The sequence below is a fragment of the Cryptotermes secundus genome, unplaced genomic scaffold (genome assembly GCF_002891405.2).
Source record: "Cryptotermes secundus unplaced genomic scaffold, Csec_1.0 scaffold534, whole genome shotgun sequence".
Lineage (NCBI taxonomy): Eukaryota > Metazoa > Arthropoda > Insecta > Blattodea > Kalotermitidae > Cryptotermes > Cryptotermes secundus.
Genome location: NW_019739956.1, coordinates 645943 through 659539, shown reverse-complemented (window position 1 = coordinate 659539; position 13597 = coordinate 645943). Strand labels below are relative to the sequence as shown.

General features: G+C 41.0%; 1 protein-coding gene across 2 annotated transcripts in view; it reads right to left on the bottom strand.

The window, feature by feature from the left end:
• Positions 1-13597, bottom strand: part of LOC111872150 (acetylcholine receptor subunit alpha-like 1) — a 586882-nt gene that overhangs the window by 33526 nt on the left and 539759 nt on the right. For both annotated transcript variants that reach the window (XM_023865742.2, XM_033754548.1), the window contains one exon: positions 794-838. In XM_023865742.2, coding sequence (XP_023721510.1) covers positions 794-838 — 45 coding nt within the window. The remainder of the gene's footprint in view (positions 1-793; positions 839-13597) is intronic.

Genomic DNA, 13597 nt, shown 5'->3' with positions numbered 1-13597 from the left:
CAATGGTGATGAGGCGCCCGTCATAAGCACTTTGCATGAGATGTTTCTTGCACACTAATTTCTTTATAGACAATTTTCAGGGCAACCACAATATCGCACCGTGTGGATTTAATTTCTCGTTTAATGTGATTAATTAGTCGTAGCAGGATCTGGAATATTAAGAAAACTATCAAATCTTTACAAATTTGCTTGTGAATTTTGCGACGTACTACTACAATTCGAGTAGTGGGCGAAAACAATGATATATCACTAAGTTTTATAGTTTTCCACTATAACTACAGTAATTTCTTTGAACTGAATGAAAAACTATGATTTCGAAAGGAGCTCATTCTGAAAAGGAATAACATACTTGTACTAAGAAATGGTGTCAGAAGTTATCTCTGCACAACTGCAACAAGTCCCCTGGAAAGCTGCCACGGTTTGGGGGATAAAGACAGCCGGGAGAGTCACCACCGGTTAGTGCCACAGTCTCCAGCCGTACCACCACACTACATGTAAGCTTAAGTTGTACCGCTTTAATATTATCCGCCTAATTTAGTCTTAGAATTTAAAATGGCCGTTATTATGAGAATACTTCATGAAAAGTTCACGTGCATATGTTGATAATACCAAGGAATTATATATATATGCATAGTATATATATAAATAACTTCTTTCACAACATATGTATTGCAAATGATCACTTCCTCTCATGTTTATATGAACTTTTACTTCATTATTTTTCGGTTGCACCTACATCTAAATTTTGTAGCCACTCGTCGACAAAACATGCTGAAGTGAACACCGTACATACCTGTTCCACCCAGACATTGGTTGTCATAATCTGGTTCTTCAGGTTCTGAAAGAAAAGAAAAAATTGATATAGCTACCTGGAATGGAGTAATAGTCTTTTAAAGGTGCATTACTCGTCCATAAAATTATACAGACTCTCATGTTCCGTCCAGAAGTTCGAATGAACTCTACCAAAACAGTAATTACATGCCTGGTGAATAAAATGATGATGCATTATATTGTATTTTTACAAGTCTGGTGACTTTTGACAGAAAATTAACAATTCTTGTTTGCTAATTATTGAAAGAATTGATGAATTCGTGACCAGTAAATATTGAAGAGTCGGTCACGGTAGCCGAGCGGTCTAAGGCATGCACTGTCTTCGCTCGCTCGGAAGCCGGGATCGTGGGTTCGAATCTCACTCAGGACATGGATATTTAGTTTGTGTCCTTTTTTCTGTTTGTGTACAGGGAGAGGCCTTGCGACGAGCTGATCACCCGCCCAAGGAGTCCTGCCGAATATGTAAGATCTAGAAAAACCGAAGTGAACAGAGAAGTTCATGGAGGTAGGCCTAGGTCCACTGAGGCTGTAGTGCCAAGGAAAATAATATATAACGAATTTGCTGAAGGAATATTTTCGTCTCTTTACACCACTAGGGATTAGTTTCAATAGCAGGTTACCTTTTGGAAGCAAGTAATCCATGGGTGAAATGAGAATACTTTTGCTGTTAAAACACGTAAATACGATGTAATTCAATGCAGTAAGCAAATCAAATTGGTACATACAGTATAAGGGGAACGTGTAGCTGTGTATGGAGACTGGTGAATAGTTTTCATAGAAGGGAAGGTCGGACTAGGAAGGCATAATTGACTTCGCCGTGGTTGAAGCACTCACCTCACCTCTCCTCTCCACTGGTTGACGAGAAGAGAAAATCCATACAGACTGAACAAAGAGACCAGTACAGAGTTCAGACCGAAATGGAGAGTTTCGATGCGACGCATTCGTGGTCTATAAATTCAGTAATGTACGGTTTTAACATATGAAGGTACATATTTGTAAATATCAGTATAGTCATCTTATCCAAGGCCGATCACAATGGTCACATGGTCTGAAGTTTGGCCTGCTCGAACGCTGGGATCGTGGGTTCGAATCCCACTTAAGATATAGCTGTCTGTGTGCGTTTATTCTATGTTTGTGTTGCTGATCTCCCATCGAATGTGTCCTACCGACTGTATATAATTAGATTAGACAGACAGTTGGATAGATAGATAGATAGATAGATAGATAGATAGATAGATAAATAGATAGATAGATAGATCCCATAGATGTGTTCCATATACTTCAGCGTCACGGCAATGATTAAATATTATGTTTTTAAATAAATATTAAAATCACATTAAATCTGTAACAGAACTCTGACAGAGAATAAATTCTCTTTAACGAAAAGTTTTTAGAGCATCCTTTAAGCAAAGGAACAAATAAACACAAAATTAACCAATGAACGTCTGGTATACTTTACCAATAGTCCCAGAATAACGAATTTTTATATAGTGACTAATAAGAGAAATTCAGTGCTGAGAAGTTATCATTGACTTACTTAATATCAAACAAATACGGTTTAGCAAATGCTGAACCCTCAGCTACATTACTTTTTTTATTGCTAATGGGGTGGGACTAAGTCCCTTGCACTGCGGCCTCTTCTGGCCTATTGTTCCAGCCCCAGATGACAGGTGAGGGTGATTGTGGAGCAATTGATGACATGAAGATTGGCAGGGGTAACCGAAGTACTAGGAGAAAACCTGCCCCAGCGCCACTTTGTCCACCACAAATCCCACTTGACAAGACCCGGGATCGAACCCGGGCCGCCGCGGTGAGAAGCCAGCGACTAACTGCTTGAGCTATGGTGCGGCCCAGCTACATTACTTAAGGCGTGTGATGGAGCCAGACAGTGTTACAAGCTGAAGGAGTGGATATAAAACAGTGTGTGCTGCAAGACATTCTCAGTACAGTCACACAGGAGCTGAGGCACAAGAAGATGCCTTGACACTATACACGATTCTGTTTCTTCCAAGCACGGAAACGCATTGTGCCGCATTCAGTCTTCTTTGCAATATATTGTGATATGCTGAGCTATGGATGACGCCCCTCCCCCACCCCCGCCAGCCGTGATGTGCCGATGCTAGCCGAGTCCTAGCATCCTGGTCGCTAGGCAACGCGAGTCAACAGCGGTGACGTCACCAAGTAGTAACAGCGGTTACTTCCGCTAGCGTTACTAGCAACACAGCGCCAGGCAACAAGGGTGCCTATTACGTGGCCGTTTTCCGTATTGTCCGATCAATGCTACATAAGGAGCAGCGAAGGCTATTCACAGTCAGTCAGTCAGTCGGTTAGTCCTGGAGCTACCTACGAGTCAGTCCTCGAGCTACCTCCGAGTTAGTTCCGAGTTAGCCAGCAACTAGTCAGTTGTATTGTGGCATTTGGAGTGCACTAATTGTGATACTGCAGATAGCAGTAATCGTAAATCTGTAATTTGGGTGATTGTAAGTGCGAATGTGAAATAAAATTCGCTATATAAAATCCGGCGTGAAGTTATTTGTCGCGTTATACGCCCAACACGCGACAATATATACTTGGAGACAAAGACGTTCCACTACAGCATGCTAGTATACGTACGTCTATGCACTGTAAATACAGTGTGTTCCGATCAAACCTCCCATATTTTAATTATTCAATAGGAACAATTTGTGATCAATTGTGGATTATAATTAACATTTGATGAAAGAAAACTCAAAGAATTTTATTTCCGTTTTTCTTCGGTGAAGCTACAGGATCTGGCTGCGTATACCTTGACATGTTAGAACTGTTCCTGTATCCCCAGGTCGCCGATCTGCAGCCTAACATAATCTTCCAACAAGATGGAGCGTCTGGGATCTGGATGTTCGGAGGTCCCTCAATGCCAACTCCCGAAAACGCTGGATTGGACGTGGCGGACCAATTCGGTGGCCACCACGTTCACCGGACCTCACTCCGCTCGATTTCTTCCTCTGGGGTTACGTGAAGGACCGTGTGTTGGTGCCTCCAGTGAATGACTTCCCAGATTTACAAGCCCGCATCCGTGAAAAGACTGCTACTCTACCAATGGACATGTTGGAAAGAACGTGGCAAGAAATTGAATACAGACTTGATATTGTTCGTGCTATCAGTGATGCGCATGCAGCGGTTTATTAGTGTGTCAAATAGATTTTTTTAGTTGTTCTTGTACTTCCCGTAGCTCCATTTTCCTACCATTCATACTTTCTGTTCTAAGACCTGGTAAAATGTGGGAGGTTTGAATGGAAAACCCTATATTTAATGAATGCGGTGGGATGAGATTCTTTTTCCCTCGGCCCTACAGCCCTCATGTGGGCCTAGGCCTACCTCCATGAACTTCTCCGTTCACTTCGGTTTTTCGAGATCTTGCACATTCGGTAGGACTCCTTGGGCGGATGATCAGCTCGTCGCAAGGCCTCTATCTGTACACAAACAGAGAAAAATGCACACACACAAACTAAACATCCATGCCCTGAGTAGGATTCGTACCCACGGTCCCGGTTTCCAAGCGAGCGAAGACAGTTCATGCCTTAGACAGCTCGGCTACCGTGACCCGCGATGGGATGAGATGGTCGGAATATATTTAGGAGGAGACATTGACGAATACGATTAAAGAGCGTAATTATGATAATTATGAATTCCGCGAAAATGGATCATAGAGAGAGAGGATGAGGTGGTATCGAATGGGATCATCTGCCTCAGAATAGGGATAATTGGAAGTCTCTTGTGAACACGGAAATGAAATTTCAGATTCAATAAAATTATGGAAATTTCTTGAGTAGCTGCACACTCCATGGATATGAGCCCTACTTGAGAAGCTGTCAGTTGTGCAGCTACTCAAGTTTGAAGTCCGCGACATAGATCGAACTGTAGCAATATTGAAGACTGACAATGACGACTGGTTCAACCATCGTCACGTGACAATCCTTGCTATCCTAGAAGTAACAGCCGCTCGCTCTCTTGTTTGAACAGCAGAGCAGCATGTCAAGAAATGTTTGGTGACGAGGCTAAGCAGCACTTCCTGCAATTATTGGTCTGAAAATTATAATACGGACACTTTTAAAAGCAAACTCAGGAATTAGCTCTGTCAGGGCATTCGGGTGGCCATTTCAGCAGTTATCAGTGAATTAGCAGGTTTAATAAAATTACACAGCTGTTTCCATACGCTCACACAATATTTTGTTATACTCGTGCTAACAAATCCCACTTACAACAACAATAACTTCGTGGCCTGTAGTCCACAAGCCAACTATACCGATCTAGCGACCGCCGCTTGTCGGCGAAGTTAGTGCCAACTTTAGCGGATAGAGGGTGTCGCGTGGTCAGCGCAACGAATCCCCAAGGATGTTAATTTCGGTTTTCTAGACCGGAATCGCTATTTCCTTGAAATAGTTCCTCAATTTTCCTCACGAGGCTGAGTGGACCCCGTTCCAGACCCACTACTTCTCAGAAAATCTGGTAGCTCCGAGAATCGAACCCGGGACCAATGGATCTGTAGCCAGAAACTCTGACTACTAGACCACAGAAATCCAACTTACAACTAACGAAATCGAAATTTCCACATTCAATTTAATTATGCTTATCCGAAAATATTATTTTAATCCCACAGCAGGAAGGACTTAGTTTAAAGTGTGGGAAATTTTTTCTTTTGTCATATTTTATTTGTTTTTTATGCAAATATTATGAATTTATATTCATGCAGTTCTAAATAATGACGTAATTTACTTGACACAATTTTATTTACCAATAAATTATTATTATATATATTATAAATGATGAAGATGCTGGATGACCTTGGGGACAGAAGAGGATACTGTCATTTGAAGGAGAAAGCTCTAGATCGCATTAAGTGGATGAATTGTTTTGGAAGAGACTGTGGACCTGCCGTCTTGACAGATTACTGATGATGATGATGATGATGATGATGATGATGATGATGATATTATAAATGTTAGGAATGTTAAGAAAAAATAAAACGCGAACAGCGCTCTCTTCTGGCTCAGTACTCAGTGCAAAACACTGACGTCATGGGTAGAATTTTGTCCGGATTTGAAATCAAAATATTATAAATAACTCAGAAAGTAGGTCCCCGTTTATGTTACTAAAACCTTGTTAGTTTGTTAGTTGTTTGTTTCTACGGAGGCGACATAAAAAGCCAGCAATTCTTCCCGGTTACAGAACGAAGTATGTTCATTATGGTAAAAAAGGTAAAGCTATCCCTATAACAGGCCGCGAAGGCCCGTAGGATTGTCAGACGTTGAGGCTTTCACATTTTCTAGACAATCGGCTCACAGATAGCTGTGAGGTTGTCTACCTTACGCGCCATCCGTCCTTTACTCCCCAGGAAGATCCCTGGTACTCATTTCTGTTAGAGGCTGAGTAGCCCAGGGCCATAGTGCGGCTGGAAGGATGAGGTAATTTAAAAAGATCCATCTCATCTGGACTCGAACCCGCGATTTTTCGGCTTGTAACATAGTGCCTCAACCAACTACGCTGCTGCATGTCCCACGTACATTTTGATCTGGTATTCATTTCATTACTACTTGAAACTCTATTTTCGCGGTTGTGTGTGTAATCAGTTGTCAAATACGGCTGCTATGGTCTGTGAAATTCAAATTATATTCCTGCTTAAATGCACCAACCTGTTAGTTCAGAATGAAATCCATCCAATAACGCTTCGTTGGCTGTGGTATGAGGCCATTGCAAATAAATGTAGTTGAAAAGCCCTAAAGGAGAGGACATTTAAAGTCACATTTGCTTCTTTTGTGATGAGCTTTACTATCACGAGTTATGCCTCATTCTATATACCCTCAGCATAATGCACTATTTGTTTCGGAATAAAATGTAGCCAGACCTCTTTCACTGATAGCCATAGAAAATATAGAGAACTACGACTTTCTGTCCTTTGAGGTACCCCTAGTTTTTAGTATTATTTAGTTCAGAATGCAGGATTAATCTATACAGGATGTAGCAGAAAGGTGTGGACAAATTTTGGGCAGGAGTTCGATATACCAAGTCAAGTAAAACTGTCCATACCGACGTGTGTCCAGAAGCATTTAATTTGTGATCTACAGCTGAAGTAGTACGTTCACAACAAGTGCCTGTACGGCTGGGCACTTCACATAATGGATTGCCGCATTCGTTCAAAGACGCCAGTGTAGTTGCTGATAGTCTGACAGACATCCACAATGCGATGAAATGTCTTTTCGTTGATAGCAGGAGCTGCGTACACAAGGGATTCTACATGTTCTCACAGGTAAATATTCAGAGGATTGAAATCTGGCGAGCGTGGAGGCCATGCAGAACGTCCTCCTGTACCAATCCATGCGGGGTGATAGGTGTTATTGAGAACATCTCACAGAGAACGGCCAAAACGTGCCGGGACACCATCATGCATTCTTTCAACCACAATTCACAAATTCAATGTTTCTGGACAAATGCTGGTATGTGTTGTTTGGTATGTGGAACTGGTGGCACCATTTTTGTTCCCACATTTCGGTTATAATCTATAGAAACAAAATGGATGGAACATACATGTAATGCATGTAAATACAGTCTTTTTTACTGATATTTTGAACAATGCCCGTCGTCCTAATCTTCTTATTTTTGTCTTCCAAACTCTGGTGATAGTGGACAATGTACAAAAATCGGTCAAAATATTTTACGCTACTGTCAAACCTAGAAATTTGTCTGAAGGTGTAACGTTCTAACTTGCTTCCGGCTGGTACTCTGTTGATGCCAGGTCTAGATATTGATTACTCTGACTAGAGTTCTTCATAGTTTTTCTCAGTCCCTCTCTGTAAATGCCAGGGGTGCACTGAAAGAGGCCAAGTCCGTAACTTCCTGACTCTGAACGCTAAACACGTTCATCTATTCTTATGATTCGAATAAATGAAATCGCTGCTGTCAATACAGTGTCGTTAAATAGCCCGTGATTCATTCATTCGCCGTCGTAAAATAACTTCCGACTTAGCTTGAACTTGTAATTTGCCACAGTTTCTAGTTATACAAAACTTGATTTAAGTAACTCGAAGCTTTCGCGTTGGCAGTGCACAGCATACAACAACGGCTTCACTGGCGATCAGCTGCGTCTTTGTGGAGCTGGTGTACGACGTTTCAGAGACTATGTCACGCATCGGATATCGACTCCACGTTGACATGATCATCCAAGAAGACGCCACTGAACTACACTGAGTGTTTCTATGCAATAGAAACCTTATACGGGCACGCGGTAACGTAGTTGGTTGAGGCACTAGGCTACAAGTCGGAAGTTCGCGGCTTTGAATCCTGATGAGGTAACTGGATTATTCAATTGAAATACGTAATTCTTCCAACCGCACTGTGGCCTTACAGACGACCGAACCACTAATATAAATGAGAACCAGGAATTTTCTTGGTGGTAAGGGACGGCCAGCGCGTAAGTCTGACAACCTCAACACTATCTGTGAGCCGAATGTGTAGAAAATCTTATAAATACGCCTATATAAGGAGTTCGAGTACAGGTAGACCCAGAAAACTGATATATATATTTTTTATGGTTTCTACTCTGCCCATGTTCGGTTTTTGAAGTCAAATGTATTTCTGTAGATATATGAGTATATAGCCCTTTCCAAACTTGTACTTATATAAGTGTACTCTGTGATTAAGTGCAACACACTAACTACAACAAATTCCATAGAGCACAGAACTTGAAAAGCTATTAGTCGCTTAGCTACTCAGGAGAAACTTCACGTTTTATAGAACCAAAAGTTACTTTAGTTTGCACACCCCTGCCTACCACTGGACCCTCTCAAACACAAATAAAACAAAAAAAAAATGTCCAGTGTTGTGGAAGGGGAATTTCTTCTCAGGAATCTCTTCATTCGCCCGCCGTACTGTCTGCATTTTTTTTCGGTGATATATATCTGGCACCAAGTGTATCTTTCATTCTGGCAAGTTCTCTCGTCCACTTTGCTAGCTGAAACAAATTCGTGTACACTTCACAATTTATCACGAATGTCATTAGCCGTAAAGGAAAATGAGGATCGTATTACATGAAACAAAGTAATATATTAATTGAAGAATCGATTTCTGCCTCTTTCGCCTTTTCCCAGTATTCGTGCAGGAAAATTTGTCAGTTCAATCATAAAGTTGTATCGATTAGATCTGTTATTCTAATACTTCACTCTGTCACCATATGCCATGACAAAACAAAATATATAACACTTGCCTTCGATGGGACTTTTTCAAACTTAAAAGTCAGGCAAACTGCAGTACCTGGAACCTAACCTCAATCACTGGTCCAGTGACTGAGGCTAGCTCTTTCTAAGGGACCCAATAGGTGTTTTCCTTAACCTGAGGATGGAAACAGATCCAGTTTCCGAAACGCCGTGTTTTTCTTAGTTATCTTAAAACCAGGACGATGGATAAGTCCGAAAACCCAATATCTCTGTGTGTTATACACCATCGTCAGAATCCTATAGTAACTAGGTAAAGCAGTAATATTATACTGACCAAGAGGAAAATAAAATGTTGGAAGATCTGAAAGTAGATGACTGGATTATGAATGAGACTCGGAACAGACGCTAAAGGAGGAGGCGGAGGATAGAAAGAAGAAGAGTTGAGAGGAATGTGAAAACAAGCTGCTGTTGTTTCACCAATGTAATTCATACAACACCTTCAGCAGCCTAATTGTCGACCAATGTCTGCAATTCATTATCATCACAAAGTCTCTGTCACCTCGGTAAGTGTAACAGAAATCAGCAGCTGAAGAAAACTACGAGTCTATCCTCTGTAGCGGAATATTCTTAATAAAAACTCCGTAATTTTCACCAAAGACATATAATTTAAATATTAAAGCTTTTGTAAAAATGTGTCCGTAATATTTCAAATGAATTGCATAGCTCTAGGCAGTATACAAATTCCAAGCAGAAACGGCATTTAATATTGCAAAGTTTCATATTAATATATATACAGAGTGTTTCACGACTTTAGGGAATAACTGCAGGAGGTGATTTCCTAGGTCATTGTGATCAAAAAAGTTCATATAAACATGTGTCCGATTTTGGACGGTTACGGAGTTATGACCGTTTTAAACTCAGAATAGAAGGTAACGATTACTGACAATAAACGGAACAAAATAATAAACCAGCATAAGACATGATACATTTAAAGTATGACTGTAAAGTTAACTTCGTGAAATTACCTTTAATTTGAATTTATTGGTGCTTAAAGCTGATTTTCGAAAATGTCACCGCCGGCCTCAACACAGGCTGCCTCTCGGTTGTGAACCGCGCCGGACATACCAACCCACCCCGCCTTAGGTAGCTCTCATGTGTCGAGATAACGAGGACGCTCTGTCTGTAGCTGGCTAAATATAGGGACCTGCAGACAGATGCGGTTCATACGAGGGCATGTACGGGAATGAAAAAGCGGTCATAACTCCGTAACCGTCCAAAATCGGACACATGTTTATATGAACTTTTTTGATCACAAAGACCTAGAAAATCACTTCCTGCAGTTATGCCATAAAGTCTTGAAACACTCTGTATATATATTGTCTGAACATCAGATCTGTATAACATGAATATATTTCTGGGGGTGAGATGTAATGGAGATGAAGGACCCGATCCAGAATTTCCAGCTCGACAAGGAAACCTACAAAGGATGTCAATTTAATTGAACCTGTCTGAACATGGTATATTTTAAGGGAGGGGGTGGGGGTGGAGAGAGAGAGACAGAGAGAGAAGTAAATGCTCCTCATAGAAAATTATGAGAGAAATGACAGTATTAGAATAAAGGGCTCTTTAAAGAAAATCTCTTTTGAATCACGTTTATTCTGTTCTCATTTACGTAAGATATTTGAATCGAAATATTTTTTTAATCTTACAGAAAATCAAAACAATTACTCAAGTATCATGTTCTTTGACGCTATCCAACGCTTGTGTATATTTAAAAACCGCCCTGTTTATTCTTCAAAACACAACGTTTCGGAGACTGAATTCTGTCTCCGTCCACAGGTAAAACCTACTCAGTTGCACCCAGTATATAAAGCTAGTCATGGTTTTTAAATATAGACGAGACAATATTATATTTAAGCATCCTATTACACTCTATACAATATATGACACAAACTCCGTCCTAAGTGCAACAATTTATTGCAGTACTTTCGTCTTCCCCTCTTTTACAGTACATGTTTCGGCCGTAAATGGCCATCATCAGGTGTACACTCTCAGGGAGCTGCTACACTGCACGTAGTTTAAAATTTAAAAAACCCCAGAATTCCCAATTGTTCACTTCTCTGTTGCTAACAGGTCCCATATATCAGCATCCCCCCCGCTGATATCTGTCAGATATGTACAAAATCTTTGTCAACCTACACACGTCAATTTGATTTTCGAAATCTGGTACTTTTAAAATCTTCAATTCAAATTATATTTTTTTTCCTTTAAAGTTTTTTCAAATTTTAAAATTTAAAATTCTCAGGGGTACCCGCTCTATGTCTACAGTGCTGCAGCGGCTACTTCTTGCTTTCAGCACCGTTCAGGTATTATTCTGTGCAGGCTCCCTGTGTGCGTGCCGCTGCTTATCTTCAATACTTGAGCACAAGTATTACCGTGTTCACAAGAGGCCTCCACTGGTCCTTATCCAGAGCCAGATCAATCCAATACATACCATCCCATCCTATCTCTGTAAGCTCCATTTTAAAATTGTCCACCCACCTACGTCTTGGTCTTCCCAGTGGTCTCTTTACTCCTGCCTTTCCCATCAATATTCTATACACATTCCTCTTCTCCCCCATTCGTGCTACATGCCCTGCCCACGTTATCCTCCTTTACTCGATCATTCTAATTATACTTGGAGAAGAGTACAAGTTATGAAGCTCCTCATTATGCAGTTTCGTCACTGCAGCCCTATTCAGTCCAAAATATTCTCCTCAACACCTTCAGTTGCCTAACACCATTGTTTATTTTCTTGCCTAGCGGTCATGGCACAGCAGCGTCTACGCATGCTACAGTATTATACCCATTATGGATATTATACGAGTAAGAGGAGAGTCACTACAAAACCACCACGCTGGCGTGCATAGTACAAAGTCTCACATTTTCCTGCAGTGCTGCCCTTTCAACCTTATCCAACTTCATCTTAATTGAAGATGAAAAACTTCTGTTGGCCTGGATGGTGGCTTGTACAGAAGAATGAAGAAACATAAAAGGAAGAGGGTTTCGAGGCTTATTCTCTTCTTCTAATATCATTATATAATTGCCCGGGGCTCCCGTTTACGTGCCACAATCCAATCCTAAGCTCCAACATTGAAAAGAGAACGGTATACATTTTTAAAGACGTTCTCTCAAATACGTAACTTTCATGAAAATTTACAGTTTACGAGACAGAAAGCTATTGTTGACAGTTCCACATATTAGCCTAATTAGTAACACCCGCAACCAGCGTGGGTTTTGTTATCGTATCTCACTCAGAAACAATACGACTTTAAAGATGTAACAAATTTTGAAATTTAATTAATTTCCTCTTACTATTTTTGGTTCTTATGGGGAAGTTGATTCCAAAGTTCCTTTCGAACTGCAGCATCAGAAAATTCACTCTACGACATATATTATTAAAAATTCATGTGATCTGTGGTCGCACAGTTGTGTGAAACAAAACCATCATCCTTCGTCTGACCGTGACTTTATTGTCTGACACAAATAAACCAACTGCGACAGTTCGTTCAGTAACTAGTGAGGTTACATCCTTAATAAAGGTAAAGGCATAAGGTATCCCTGTAACAGCCCGTGAAGGCTCGTCGAAAGTTGTTTTCATCTGCTCTATTAGCCATCCTCTCTGTGAGTAGCTATTTGATAAGCCACCATTTCGCTAGTCCTGCCAAAGTAACCACACGTTAAGTCCCGTAAGACCTAATAAAAACGTATCAGATTAGTGACGACGTTGCTACACGACCCATCCTTGCCATCAAGTGCCTCTGTATAATGCTGATAGCAATCGGTGTAAATATAAATTGGTTAGAAGTCATCAGACTTCGGTATTTCGTCTGTTACCTGCTTGTCCTTCTCTGTTACATACTCCGATCTGAGACGCTATCCCTGTAATAGGCCGTGGAGTCCTACAGGGTTGTGAGACGTCGAGGCTCCCACATTCTCTAGGCAATGGGACCATAGATGGCGGTAAGGTTGTCAGCCTTACGTGCCGGCTTGCCGCCTTTCCTTTCCCCCCTTACAAAGTTTCCTGGTACTAATTTCTGTTGGAGACTTAGTCGACCTCAGGGCCATAGTGAGGCTGGAAGGATTAGGTGAATTGAAAAATCCAATGAGTTCATCGAGAATCGAACCCGCGACCCTCTGGCCTGTACCATAGTGCCTCAACCAACTACCGCAAATGCGTGTCATGGATGGTAGCATATAATTTAAAACGCTTCGATGTTTCAGAACATACCTTTATAGTCAAAACTTACGTAGAGTGTGCCACTTAATTAACAGCTGATCAGTGACACACTTCCTAATTCTCAGAATCAGCGGGTTTTTGGATTTGTCCATCATCCGGTATTCTACAAAACAGAAAACATAAAATTTATGAAACTGGATCTTTTCCGAAAAGTTGTGTTCTCTACTTTCTAGAATACTGGACGATGGACAAAGTCCGAAAACCCAGTGATCCTGAGTGTTATAGACCAATGTTCCTCAACCGCAGGGCCGCGGTCTGTTACAGGACCCTGGCGTCGATTATACCAGGTCGTTGTCTT